The sequence below is a fragment of the Ambystoma mexicanum genome, chromosome 5q, assembly GCF_040938575.1.
Source record: "Ambystoma mexicanum isolate Mex_15411 chromosome 5q, UKY_AmexF1_1, whole genome shotgun sequence".
NCBI classification, from domain to species: Eukaryota; Metazoa; Chordata; class Amphibia; order Caudata; family Ambystomatidae; genus Ambystoma; species Ambystoma mexicanum.
The window spans coordinates 1010723245-1010737813 of record NC_090933.1 but is presented as its reverse complement, the minus strand read 5'-3'; the positions used below and the strand labels follow the sequence as shown (position 1 = coordinate 1010737813).

The window sequence follows — 14569 nt, the reverse complement described above, 5'->3', positions numbered from 1 at the left end:
GGGGGATTGGGACAGGTCATGGATGTGTCCTACTTCGGCAGCACCGTTTTCTGTGTCGGAGCATGCTGGCATGAATGCAGTGTCACCTAGGGTGCTGCTGCCACCAGAAGCAGTGCCTTCTGTGGCATCCATTGGGGGGACCTGTGGTGCTGCTGTTGTGGACATGCTGGCTGCTGGGGTGCCTGTTGATGTCCCCTCCAGTGTGCTGCCACTCGATTTGTGCAGCTGCCGTGCCTTGATCCGTGCAGCTGAGGTGGAGGGTCTTTGGCCGTTGGTCTTGGCCCTCTTTGCAGGTGTGCTGGTAGGGGTGTCCTGAAGCTCGTCGGAATCGGACCCTGTGGTGGAGTAAAGGAGGGCGAGCGTTATTCATGGGTCTGTGGTAATTGTAATGGAAATTGTATCACATGCATTGGGGTGGTACCTGGGGGTGATTTGGGTCAGGGCCTTGGAGGTGGTCTCTTTTTTGTGTGCATTGGGGATGCAGTTATTTTGCAGTCTGCAGTTAGGGTGTGCATGCTGCACATGTAGAGTGTGTTTTTTGGTTTTTTGAAGATTTATTTATTTGATCTGACTTTTAAGGGGCGCTGTCATGGCATTGTATGTGGTCGTTCTCCTGAACATGTGTTTCTATTGCACTATGGGGACACATGGTACTTCACATGGTTGGTAATTGGGGATTTGCCATAGTTTTATTTGGGCCACCTACCTGATCCTTCAGATGTCTGCACTCCTTTCTCCATCCCTCCGACTCCCTCTATGCTCTCCATTCCAATGGTGGAGGCACAGATTTCTTCCCAGGGGGTCAACTTGATGGGTGATTCCGATCCTCTGCCGGTAGCTGTGGCAATGTTCCGGTTGGCAGAGAGTATGCTCCGGACGCGTATCCGTAGGTCGTCCCATCGCTTTCTGCATTGCTGTGGGTTGCGGGGTGCGGTCCCCACCGCACTTACCCGCTGTGCCACCAGCGCCCATATGGCCTTCTTGTTCGCAAGTGCCGTCCTGGTCATTTGCGTGGAGAAGACGACGGCAGCATTCTCCTGGAGGGTCTCTGTGAGCACGGTGAGTTCCTCGTGGGAGAAGTGGACCTGCCGTTTTTTAGCAACTTTTCCCATATTGATTTTTTGGACTGGGGTGGCTAACGGGTTGGGATGTGTCTCAGGGTCGGATTTTTAAGGGTTGTGTTGGGATTCTGCTTTTATAGGTGTACGGCGTGCTGTTTCCCATTCCGGCCCCATGTTTTTACTTCCGTTTCCGTATATTTACGGTGACCGTATTTTGCGCTGACCGCTCATTACGGTGACCGCTAAGATGGGTGGCGGAAATGCACCTAGGGCGACGTACGACGGCGGTAAGGGGCGTTTTGGGGTCATTTCCGCCATCGCGGACTTTGCACTTCCGCCATGGCGTAATGCTCGTGCCCAATGGGTCAGAATTAGCCGCACTTTCCTCCATCGTGCAGTGGCGGAAACGCTATTTACGCTATGGCGGTCATGTCAGTTGATTTCCGCCAGGGTCGTAATGAGGGCCAGTGTGTTTAGGACCTTCATTTAATTCATGAACACAATGAAAGCCTGGATGGTATTCCAGTCAATTACTTTCGCAGTCTTCATGACTTTTAGGTAATACTTTTGAGCATTGGGTTTCGTTTCATCATTACCTTGGATGTTCGCCAGGTCACAGGGAGTAAGGCGATTCATAAGAAGGGCCTAAGAAACCTACCTGCATCTAATAGGTTGATATCATTACTTGATTCCACCTTCTAAATATTTGGCAGAGCAGTTTTTTGGATAAGCTGTGAATTTGAACACATGAACATCCAAGCCGTCACCCAACAGGGAATTGTAGAAGGCTTGGGCACCTGTGAACAAACTCTTAATTAATATCCCCTTATAGACAACACCATTTCCAAAGAAAGGGACGTTTGAATGTAGCCTTTATGGACGTGTGTTCTAACTATGTTAGAGTCAATAGGTCTAAGTTGTAGAGTTTACTAAAAAAGAGGTTTTGCCCTAAGGACCTGGTGACTTTATTCTCTCAGTTACGCGAAAAAATAAATAAGGCATGTGTTTGATCCGGCCTTAAGGGGCATTGTACTCTTTATTTCCTCATAAGATCATGTGTGCAACACGGAAGTGTCCTTGCAACATTTTTATTTTCACTATATACTAATGATATAACCATCTAGTAGAACTGAAGGCAGTTGCATCCATATTAGGGGGAATGGCTTTCACTCTCCTTCCATATGCAGATTATGCAGTCCTTATTGCCCAAGCGCCTCTTTTCCTACAGATTTCAAGATATGCTTATGTGTAGTTTACGGCCAAACAGGATTTTGAAATCAATGCTAGGAAATCGGCTATCGTACTGTGATGTTAAACTCTTCTGCACACTTGTTCCCTCTATAGAAATAGCATTGTATAGACTGCAGCACCACTTTTCTACTTTAATGAGAGCTTAAGAAAATGTTCTTAAATTAGAAAAGTGAGAGTCTTTTAAGAAATGCTTGCTGTTCCCCGGGTACGCAATTCTGTGAAAATGATAGATTTAAGCAGCAGCCCTACAATTCTTCCACCCACCTTAGAATGATGGTGCTAGAACCTGGAGGGGAGAGTGTTGGATTTCCACACTCCTTTTTTCACAATATCAGAATCGGGCCCTGCATGATATAGAATATATGTTTGATGTTATGAGTTTCCACTTGAGGTGCTCTATGCATGGGAGACTGCAGCACTTCATCTGCACCCATTTTAAAAGAAAATGTATAGGCGTCTGCCACAACATCTCTCCTCCACTCCTCCCATCACCCTCAGTATGCAGTTGAGAGAATTTGGAGGGGGATGTTAAATTTCCTCATGGAATTTACCATAAGATCAAAATCAGGCCCAGAGAGGCACAAAACACATTGGAAACCGCAAACTAAATACGGTCCACACATTTGGACTTGTTTCCTGATTTTCTAGGTCTTTTGAAATGTAGCCAATCGACATACTGGTAAAAATGTAAAACTTCAAAAGCCAAACGCAAAACAAAAGAGATGATGGCTGTACGTTTTGAAATTGATACTAACCTCTGGCATTGCTCTGGGGCCATCCCCCGAACCATTTTTCTTCAGCTGCCAAGCCATTACAAAAGGAGAAAGACCATATGCAAATTAGGCTGGGCCCCACCACAAAAGGGGGAGTCCAGCCCACACTGCTAGGTCACATCCCTTCTGCACAAGACCACAAGCATTGTCAAACATGTTTTGGCCCTGTTGAGGAGCAGCTTGGGTCTCTAGGCCCAGAAGGCATGGGACCCATGTCTGAGCATACTTGTCTCACTCGGGGTGACTTGCGGAAAACAAAAGAGGAGATGGCTGGAAGGTTTCAAATGAATCCCAACCTCTGGCATTGCTCTGCGACACCCTCAAGATGAGCATTCTTTGCCTGCCAAGCCATTAGTGGAAAGACCATATGCAAATCAGTCCTGGTCCCACCATAAAAAGAGGCAGTCCAGCCTGAACTACTTCATCACATCCTTTCTGCGCAAGACCCCAAGCATTACGAAACATGTTTCGACCTTGTTGGGACTCTTCAGTGAGGAATAGCTTGGGCCTGCTGAGCTCAGAGTTTTTTGGTAGTTCTCACAGATGACGCTCGACATGGCCGAAACATGTCTATGGATTTTTGTAGTCTCGTGCAGAAGTGATTTGGCCAAGCAGTTCAAGATGGACTGCCACTTTTGGGGTGGGAGCAAGCCTAATTTGCATATAGTCGTACCCCTTCTGTAATGGCTTGGCAGGCTGAAAAAACGATGGTCTCGAGGGTTGCCCAGAGATGTGCTGTGGTTATGATTAATTCAAAGCCTTCCAGCCATTACCTTTTTGTTTTGCTATGTTCAGAAGCCATGTCCATAGCAACCTATGGCACAGGCATATTGGCAATAGAGAACATAACTAGTCTTCAAATTGAGGACAATATCTTCTTCAAGCAATTGCCTTGCCTTCCTATCTCGCCCCACCCCATTTCACTCCTCATAGCAAACTGAGAAGGCTTGTCTTGAAGATGAGAATGCAGGACTCATTTAAGCTTTGGGGTTAAGGTTTTGGTTAAATGAAAACGTGACAATTCCTTGCCATATTCTATGTCACATTCTTTACTCCGACAATAATTTCTTATTGATCCCATGGCTTGCATTTCTGGAAAAAACATGTCACCATAGCTAATGCTACATTATGCTTTACTGATCAGGCTTCACGTTCCCAGTTATGGTCCAAGGCTATGCTTCATAATTTAACTTTGGAGTTGAATATGGACTGTGAGTGTAAGGACATCTCCTCAAACCTGCACATTGTGCATATATACTTTTTTCTACAAATGGACTTTCAGACTATTTGATCTGGAGCAATTTTAAATATAAACGCTCTCTCATTACAAACGGAAGATTCACCCTATAGCCATTAAGGGTGGTCAGGGAAAAATGGTTTCCAAGTTGCCATGATGCAATGAGAGATTTCTCCTGTCCACTGTGTAATGCCCCTTATGAAGATATGATGTTTTTTTGTTCATTTGGCCTGTTTACGCTAGTATTATGCAGAGCACTTTAAATCTACTGTTACGCGGAATGCACTTTAGTCATTGTACACCTGCTATACAATGTATCCTCTTAGGAAATACTAAGCTAGTGCCATGGACTCTACTTACATATCTGCAAAGAACACTGAGTCACAGGGATCTTTTAATGAAAATGTCATAGTGTTTTATATTGTATACACTGTTTGATGTATGATTTGTATTTAAAATTATGCCAAATGCCCTTTAACAATCTATTTAATTTGATTGTTATTGTTGTTGATACTAATACCTTTATGCATATGTTTTATACAAAATAAAGTGCATTGACTGACAATGGATTGCTCCAATAAGAACAGACAATCACAATGAAACACTGTTTTGTTTTACTTACTGACAAAACACAAAAATCAAATCCCAACATTATTTTTCCTGATAAAACAAAATAATAATTGATTAAATTTGAGATAACAGATAGTTAGTGACTGTGATGAAACAAACACTGCGGCGGAGTACAAGGATGAATCGTGGTTAACCACAAACTCAGCCCTTACACTTCTATGTAACAACAGTGATCCCAACTATAATGATGAAATAAGCACGGTTAAGACATTAATTACCTCTTATGTTTTTTTCTGGTAACGTAGGACAGGGCCAGGTGTGAAAGTGAGACAGTAGCAACCTAAACAGCAATATTCCAAAATAAAGGTATGCCCAATGAAGGTTCTATAAATATATGCAGCATTTATTAAACAGACCAAAAGGCAAACACACTGTAGTATAAAACCGTTTCAAGAACCAACCTCTGTAAAGAAAAGAAGAGAAATGTAAAACATAATGATGCAAACTTTTTGGATAAATGGAAGGGAGAAAAGCACCACAATGTCGAATAAAGGGTATGTTGCTTTGCAAAATGTGAAGAAAGCGCTCAACCACTCTCTAGAGTCACACCAACAGGACCAAAAAGACAGGGTCTTTCAATGTACTTGATCCCAATGTATTAGGTGGTTTTATGATGTCGATCCATGATTCAAGATGCGATTCTTGCAGGTCAGACCAGGTTCGATGGTCTAAATGCAACTTGATCTCAGTGGTGAGCTGATATCTGTTGGGGTCGATCATTGAGATGGGTTTGGTTGGTGCTCCGTGCACTTTGAAGGTGGCATCGGTCAACACTGTTCAAGAGATCACCAGGAGAGTTCAGAAATCGAGCATGTTTTGAAACGCTCTGATCCACTGGTGTGGGTTAGCAAGTGATGTGATGCTCTATGGGAATCTGTCGAGCTGTGAGGTGAAGTCCTGGCATTTTGATGCTTCATTCAATTATGCAGCCATTCAAAATAATTGGCACAAAACACCTGTGGTCGAGCAGGACAATTATGGGCTCTGTAGTGGCATCACAGCATTGAACTGGTTCAAATATGCAAGCAGCTTGGTCCTTTGACTCTCTGGATGTTGTGAGTTCTAATTAAGGGACACAGGGACAAATTGGATCCTTGGTGTTGTTCCCAACCTGGAAGAGGATGGTTATTATTTGCAGAAGCCCAACACATTCAGTGAGTTTGTGGGTATCAGTGTAGCTGGCAAAGAGGTGGGTCTTGCTAGAACATCATTTTACCTCCAATGTGCCATGGCAATGGGTAGGGGGCAGAGCTTGCCTCTGCCTTGTAACACTCCTTCAAATCACTGATGAATTACTTTGTATGGAGATGTGTTCTCTTAAAAAGGTCAGAATGAATTCTTCTTGAAGTCCAGGGATGAATCGAAGAAAGTGTGGATGGCCCCTTCTCTATCAAGGCAACAAGCCACAGGGGATTCATTAAGAGCAAACCTGCCTTAAGGGGTCCATTCCTTGTTAAGGTAACAAGTTACCTGTGCCTTTTTGCATCATACTTACGTTGCTTTGGTGTGCAGGAAGTGTAGGAGACAAGAAGGAAAAGAAACTCACAGAAAACCAAGATGCAGGAATTGTTCCTCCCATGTGTTCTGCTCTGTCTGACTGCCTAAACCTTCCCCCTTCTCTTGCCCTGCACGTCAAATGTTCCTTTATTGTGCAACCGCCTTTTGTGAGGCATATGTTTGTTATAGAGTTGCCTCTTTGAAGCCAGGCTTGCAGAAGATCATCTGTTGGGAGTTTCTGAACCAAACAGGGGTGTTACCCAACCTCCTAGAATGTCCCCCATTCAATGAAATGCAGACAGTCGGGTTCTGGAAACCACATCTCCTGCCATAGATGGTCTGAGCTCACAGGGTTGACACTGGTATGCTAAAAATCAGATTTGGCTTTAATAATTACGTGAACTATCAGACACTATGCTAAAACCTAGAATTGGCTTGTATTTCAAGATTAGCCTGGGAGATAGTCTAGCATAATTACTATGGTTTTGGAACAGAGGGGCACACTTATTGCAGCCTCTGCGCTTCATTGACTTTGCTGTCACAACAGCTGTTTAACAGGGAGAAGAGAAGCTGCAGATCAGGAAACTTATTCAGCCGGACACTGGTCTAACTAAGATTTTGGCATGGAGATTCTGAAAGGGAGGGTTTTTAGCATCCCACCCTTTCTGAGCGGGAAGTACTACAACATTTTTTTTAATTTAATATTTATTTTTAAAAGCTAGGACTTTTACAATTTCACTTTATGGCAAATCATCATAGTGACACCTGTTTTTCTCACTTACAAAGCAGAAAACCAGGGAGTGGTATGCATTTTGCATTGTCTGGGCGGCCTGTCCATGAGTCACTATGTTCAGAGGCAGACACATTCTTTTTTATAAAAAGGGGCAGAACTTTACTAAGACTGTGTTCAGAGGGACACAACTTATTGGAAGAGAGAACAGAAAAAGACGTTGCCTTCCCTTGGTACACAGTTTTAGAGGGAGCAGTGATTCTGAAGATGCTGTTCTCTGAAATGTGAGCACTCTCCCTGTCTGCACTGAACTACAGAACGTTTGAGTGTCTCCAAATCCTATTCGAAAATTAGGTCATGAAAAAGACATTTGCCCTCATTACAACCCCGGCGCTAAACCATGGCGCTATTAGCACCATTAACCTATTAAGCTATTAGCTGTTAACCCCTTAACGCCTGGGTATTGTCCTGCTCAAACTCCCCTAAGGTCTAAGTTAGAGGAGTTCGAGAATGCCTGCCCAGCTTGTGTGGGTTTTCTTTAAATAGATGACAATATGCACCTATCTTCCTAGACTGTGAGACATGTAATGTGGATGCTAATTGTAAAAGATGTTGAAGTTGAAATAGTGCGGCATCATTGCCTTCACCCAATAAAGAATACACCAGCCTCTGCTATACCAGATCACGTTCAAAAATGTACTCCAGCTCCTTACAACAGCTTCCGACACGTCCTTTCACATTCCCACATACGCATCCGCTGTATTTAATTATAGACATTTCAAAACAGTGGTTTCACTCATAATTCACCCACATTATTCAAAGTCACGCAGGCTGGCTTTCGCCTATGATAGCCCCCTCCCCAAACTCCCCACCCCCAGCCCACTAGACAGTTTAATATAATGTGAGGAACACAGTCACTACATAAAAGGTATTCAGTAGTGTGTAGTTGTGCAGGCGGTGAGGCAAGGAACAGTCATGAGTTGATTGTATTGTGTAACGTTGTTTCCCTTTTTACCTCCCAAAATATGTTATTGCTTTTCTAGTGTGTCATATAAAACATTTGCATGGTTTTGGAAGCCAATGATGTTGATACCTTAATATTTTTATCAGTGACCTCATAACAACGCCTATAACTTGCACACAAAAAAAAGATTGTGCTACTGCTTTGTCTGGTGAAAAAAAAGAAAAAAAAAACCTTGATCTTTACCCTCAGAGAGATTAAGAAAGAGTTGTATTTTGGGCTCCTGTCTAGTTTTATGAAGAATAAGACTGCTCTGTTGCCATAGTTGCCGGTTTCCCTGGTAACCCTAGTGAGTGGTGCGATGATAGTTGACAGTGTGACCAAGGCGAAGGCTGGAAAAGGTTTCCAAAAGAGTGACTTTTAAAAGGGTGATACAGGTGATGCAGAGAGATGCACGCTGTGTGGGTGGAAGCCGCTTCCCTTTCCTCTCCAGAATACCAATTGGGAAAGTGTGCTTCAGCCAAGAAATGCGACGGCGCTGCTTCAACACACAAACAACTCAGAAATACACAAACAGCAAAGGGATATTCCTGCTAGCACTAGGTAACAAAACGGAAAACGTGCATCGTGCTTCAGTAAATGGATAGAAGAACAAGGAGTAAGGAGCCGTCGTATTGGCGGCTTGCTTTTAATAATAACATAGCGCATTTCGCACGAAAATGATACTTCATAACGACTCTTATGTATTGCACTGATGGCAGAGTTTTCTGTGTGGTCGTAGCTTCTGCTTTGGCCCAGATCTTGCCATTGGCTAAGAGCGCTTATGAAAGTGGAATGTTGCTATTTGGGGGCGCCATAGTTACTGCACATCTGACGAGGGAGTTGGGGATCATAATACTGCTCAGAATCAATGGCCTCCTCTGCTAACTTCGAATAAGCCTCATGGGAAAACAAGTAAATGAGGTTGCTATACAACCAGAACATCCAGAATTGAAACACAATGGACGGAAAATAGCAACACGTGCTCGTGGACAACTTGAAGAAAACAAATAGTGACATCACCGTGTCAAACGGACCACATTAATATGCACATGTACTGCATTCAAATTCCGTACATGCGCAGTTGGTCCTGATGCGTATTCACTGTGGAGATCCTGGTTGCATACATGGATTGTACTGTTTGCCTCGGTGACCTGACCATCCCTATAAGCCATCCTGTGCCTTTGAGAGATTATGGCATTACACCAATGCGTGCTGGGATACTCGCTGCTGTTCAGTGTCTCTTCTGTGTGAAGACTCTGTCAAGATTCTTATGTCAATTACTGAGGCTCCTGCACGTGCAACATCTGCTTAATATTTTTCATTTTCCACGTTTGTCCGGATTAAGATACATTTCCCTAATTATGGCTCTTGGATTTTCAACACATCCCAAACACTGACATTATGTCAGTGTATATGTGTATTTATTGTTTGCTTGTCAGGTGTTTATACAGCAAATACATTCCGTTCCAAAGCACCCACAAGGCAACGGGCAGGGAACATGGGATTTCAGTACAATTAAAATACAATAAATGCAGTGGGGGAAGGGACGTCCGAACCCTCTATGCCTTGTGAGTATTCGGAACGTGCAAGTGCAGCAAGGAAGAGGGCAGTGTGGTGCTGGGGTGTCCGTGTTCCAGGGTGGGTCCACGGATGAAGTACAAGGTATGGTAAGTGCTATGCGGCCAGGAGCCGCGTTGGGTGGAAAGGTGTCATTCTCCAGTGCGGAGGGTGTGAAGCGGCAAGTGAATAGGGTAGATAGAAGCTGGGAGATTGGATGTGAATGGTCAGGGGCCCAGAGGATGCATACAATCATGGGGATTGAGAATTTCAGTCAACACCTCTTCCTCGTCAGGTTCAGGTGTTTGACCAACTACCTCCACCTCAGTGGTAGGTGAATTAGGGGGAATATTTTCTTTCCCTCTCTTATCTCTTTTGACTCCTTTAGCCTTAGGTTTCCCCTTTAGCTTGGGTTTTGCCTTTTTCTTGGCTAAGGCAGGCTGTGTGTGTGACCTTGTGCATGGTTTCTCTGCTGTGTCTTCCACAGGACCTAGGTCTCTGAGATCATTCGCCAGCAGGACCTTAACTGGAACTTGCCTCTGTACGCACACTGGAATCCAGACCATAGTACCATTTATCGTAAGATTTACAAGTATTACTGGGAACTTGGGAGGTGGACCATCAACTAACTTGGTGAGTATCAGGGGAGTCCTGGCAAGCTCCTCTGGGTTTACCAAAGTGGAATCCACCACTGTTCTGGTGCCCCACTATCCCTAAAAGCAGGAGTATCTACTCCATTGATTAGCACACTGTCCTTACAGTAGTGCCTGGTAGTGTCTGGTATGCTAGCATACGTCTTTGAGACTTTAGGCTACAGAGAACCCAGGGAAACTAGGACTACCTCAGATTCAATCCACTGGGGAAGGAGTCTGAGGAGAAGGATACAACATGCCCAATTGAATTTGAATAGACTAGCCGAGTCCCGGTTTTAACTTTGCACACTAGGACTTGTTGTTCAGGGTTCATAAAAGGTAAATCATGCATTATTCAAAGTTAAAACCAGCACTGGACTACCATCTACCAGAGCAGGGACAATGGCAACAGAGCAGAAAGGGTTGAGTGATGTGCTCTTATTCATGGAACATGATGCTCAGCGTGGATTTAATCCAAATGTAGGAGTTCCACGCATTTTCGTTGCCAGTCCTGAGCCATTTCGTTGGGTCACTTGATCTTCATGTATGCACATTGGTGAAATGATTGGTATCCTATCTTCCTGTCCATCTAGTCACATGTTTGCACTTTCACAGATTGAGCAAATGCACTCCCAACCCCCAGCACAAGTAGTGTTGTGTACTTTTTTAGTCAGCAATATTTCTCTTTTGGTGAATCATATCTTATATGCCTGCATGTAAGGAAGGGAAATCCATGTGAACTCGCAAAATTACTTTGCATACTTTAATTAAGAAAAAAAAATCAGTATATTTCCCAAAAGTAATTTTGTTGTAAGCATGAACATTATATGAGATTATAAACTTGATCAAATGTGTAGTGTAATGAAGCCATATTGCCGGGGAGTGGTAGTGGTGCAGGGTTGTACATCTAATAGGGATTGGTAGATCTGGCTGGGACAATAAAATATCCTTTCCATGTGCAAATATTTGGCTGCCATGATTACAAATAGATGGCATTATTGATAAATCAACAGTGTGGGAAGTCCTCAGCTGAGAAATAGTTCATTTGATGGGCTGTAGCACACACAGAAGACAGAAGCTGGGAGACACAGAAGAAGCACAATCACCTTCTATCTCAAAGCGGAAGGGTTGCAAATTGGCAAAGGTGTACAACCCCTGTTTTTTTAAATTAAATATAAAATTATGCAAGCAATTCTCTCTCTGAGAGTGCAATGTGCGGACCAGACAGCCCTCTCAACAATCTCCATGCCAGACACATAGGCCCTGATTCATGGAATTATTTGTGTGTAAAACGGGCACTTACTTATAATTCTGCCCGCAAATCCCCATTCGTCAAGCAGGGCTTTGCAAGTAGAATGGCACGTAAATCCCAGTTTTACACACATATAATTCCATGAATCAGGGCCATAGTATACACCAGTGCCCAGCTGATCCAGTAGCCTGATCTGCAGCGCCGGCTCTCCTGTGGCACAGATCAGGTTCAGCTCACAGGTTCCCTCTTGAAAGCTGCAGCAGCAGCAAAGTCCCTGCAGTATAGGGGCTGCATGTCAGAAATGCACCTTGCTTCCACAAACTACATAAATATGAGATCTGCTAACCTAGCGGCATGTTACCCTGTGAATATAAACCATACCTGCGTTTAAAGTATTGTGGGTAGCATCTCAATTAATAATCTAAGCCATACCTGCATTTAAAGTATTGTGGGTAGCATCTCAGTGAATAATCTAAGCCATACCTGCATTTAAAGTATTGTGGGTAGCATCTCAGTGAATAACCTAAGCCATACCTGCATTTAAAGTATTGTGGGTAGCATCTCAGTGAATAATCTAAGCCATACCTGCATTTAAAGTATTGTGGGTAGCATCTCAGTGAATAATCTAAGCCATACCTGCATTTAAAGTATTGTGGGTAGCATCTCAGTGAATAACCTAAGCCATACCTGCATTTAAAGTATTGTGGGTAGCATCTCAGTGAATAATCTAAGCCATACCTGCATTTAAAGTATTGTGGGTAGCATCTCAGTGAATAATCTAAGCCATACCTGCATTTAAAGTATTGTGGGTAGCATCTCAGTGAATAATCTAAGCCATACCTGCATTTAAAGTATTGTGGGTAGCATCTCAGTGAATAATCTAAGCCATACCTGCATTTAAAGTATTGTGGGTAGCATCTCAGTGAATAATCTAAGCCACATCAATGTAATATTACACATGTGTCATCCCTATGAACCCAACTCAGCTTTGGAAGGCTTATTCGTAATCCCCCCAGCAATGTGGATGGTCCTCTGAAAGAGAGCCCAAGTGCATGTATCATTTCTGTGGGGTGTTTCATAGAAAGGGACTGTTCACTCTCTTGATTTTACGGCCAATGCACGATTGCTGACACGTGGTAAATTCATTGTCTGAACCTCTCGTGGCAAATTAGCCATCTCAAAATGCTTGCATGTAACATCGTCATAAAATTGTAATGTTGCAAGTTTTAACAGATGAAAATGATTTTTATCCAACATATAAAGAACCAGCATCATTGCTGCACTTATGCTCCTAAAAAACGAAATAGGTTTTGCAATATTTCTGCACAGGACATGTGTTGTTGTGTTACATACTCTTGACATTTTGCTAACTCCTTTGGAAAATAAGTTGTGTGAACGTTTAGCTTGCATCAAAAGTAATGTTTCACAAGTTACTGTTTGCATGAATTGAAAAGGTGCCTGCACAACCGTCTCAAAATCCCCCGCCCGTAGGCACCAGGGAGAGACGCAGCAATGCTATCCTCTCTGCTGCTGATGCTGCCGCTCCTGTGGTATATGTTGACACGGGCTCTGTTTGCTTCCACAGCAAAGTTCTGTGGGGACCCTGGAGTACCCGGACAGGGCAAGCGAGAAGGCAAGAGCTTCATCTTTCAGTCAGAAGTGTCCTTCAGCTGCAACCTCCCTTTGGCGTTGGTGGGACCCAGCACTAGGATGTGCCAAGCAGATGGCACTTGGAGCGGCTCACCGCCACGCTGCATAGGTAATGAGCACAAAAAAATCGCAATATTTTGAGCTGAATTAAATTTGGTCCAGAAATGCGGGCAACGTCTGCATGCGTGTTTGTGTGCTGCCATGCAGTAAATGTTCTGCCTTCACTGCCAATGTACAGCGTAAGCCTGTTTTTCGAAGTTGGCCCATTACACAGACAATCTGCCCCATGTCTAGGGAAAAGATGGTGACCGCTCAACGATCAGTAAATCTCGGACAGTTGTTCCAAGAATGTGTTACCCCTAACTATTCCAGACAAAGCAGCAATGACACCAGCTGATGCTTGCATGTGGAGTGCGTACTACAATGATGCAAGCAGTCATAGCTTCAATTCCATCACACATTCTGTCATTTTACTTTTCCGACAGTCACTCTCTCCCAGAGGCCATTCCTTTTTCCCCTATGTTCCATCCCGCCCTTTCTTCGGCCCCTTAATCTTCCTGCACACCTACACTATCTAATACTCCCCATAAGCTGAACAAATCAATCCTTCCTTCCTTCTTTCCTTCTTTCCTTCCTTCCTTCCTTCCTTCCTTCCTTCCTTCCTTCCTTCCTTCCTTCCTTCCTTCCTTCCTTCCTTCCTTCCTTCCTTCCTTCCTTCCTTCCTTCCTTCCTTCCTTCCTTCCTTCCTTCCTTCCTTCCTTCTTTCCTCCCTTCCTCCCTCCCTCCCTCCCTCTCTCCCTTCCTTCCTTCCTTCCTTCCTTCCTTCCTCCCTTCCTTCCTCCCTCCCTCCCTTCCTTCCTTACTTCCTTCCTCCCTCACTCCCTCCCTTTCTTCCTTCCTTCCTTCTTTCTTTTCTCCTCACTGTTTCTTTCCTTCAATCATTTTCAAATATATTTCCATGTTTGAGTCTAACACATTAACTACTAATACAGCTTATACAAAGCCATTATTACTGCAATACTAGTTAGGGGAGAGGAAATGTATCAATTCCAATACAATATTTCCGACAATGCTTTCATGAAATATATATTTTGTTTGAAATGTGTGCATTAATCAATGTACATGATTGCATTCTTTCATAGAACCCACTCGCACAACTTGTGAAAGTCCTTCTGTCCCACGTCATGGACTACAAAACAATACATTTGGATATCAGGTAAATACATTTTTTTCAAATGTCTTCTTCGCACAATTTGCTTTCTACATTAATTATGTATTTTGGAGATTTCGCTTTGG

The 14569-nt window shown here is 43.6% G+C and overlaps 1 protein-coding gene across 5 annotated transcripts in view; it reads left to right on the top strand.

Annotated features, from left to right (window-relative positions):
- The window catches only part of CSMD3 (CUB and Sushi multiple domains 3), a 3270409-nt gene that overhangs the window by 3007243 nt on the left and 248597 nt on the right, over positions 1-14569 (top strand). For all 5 annotated transcript variants that reach the window (XM_069621531.1, XM_069621530.1, XM_069621528.1 and 2 more), the window contains 2 exons: positions 13209-13382; positions 14416-14489. In XM_069621531.1, the coding sequence (XP_069477632.1) occupies positions 13209-13382; positions 14416-14489 (248 nt within the window). The remainder of the gene's footprint in view (positions 1-13208; positions 13383-14415; positions 14490-14569) is intronic.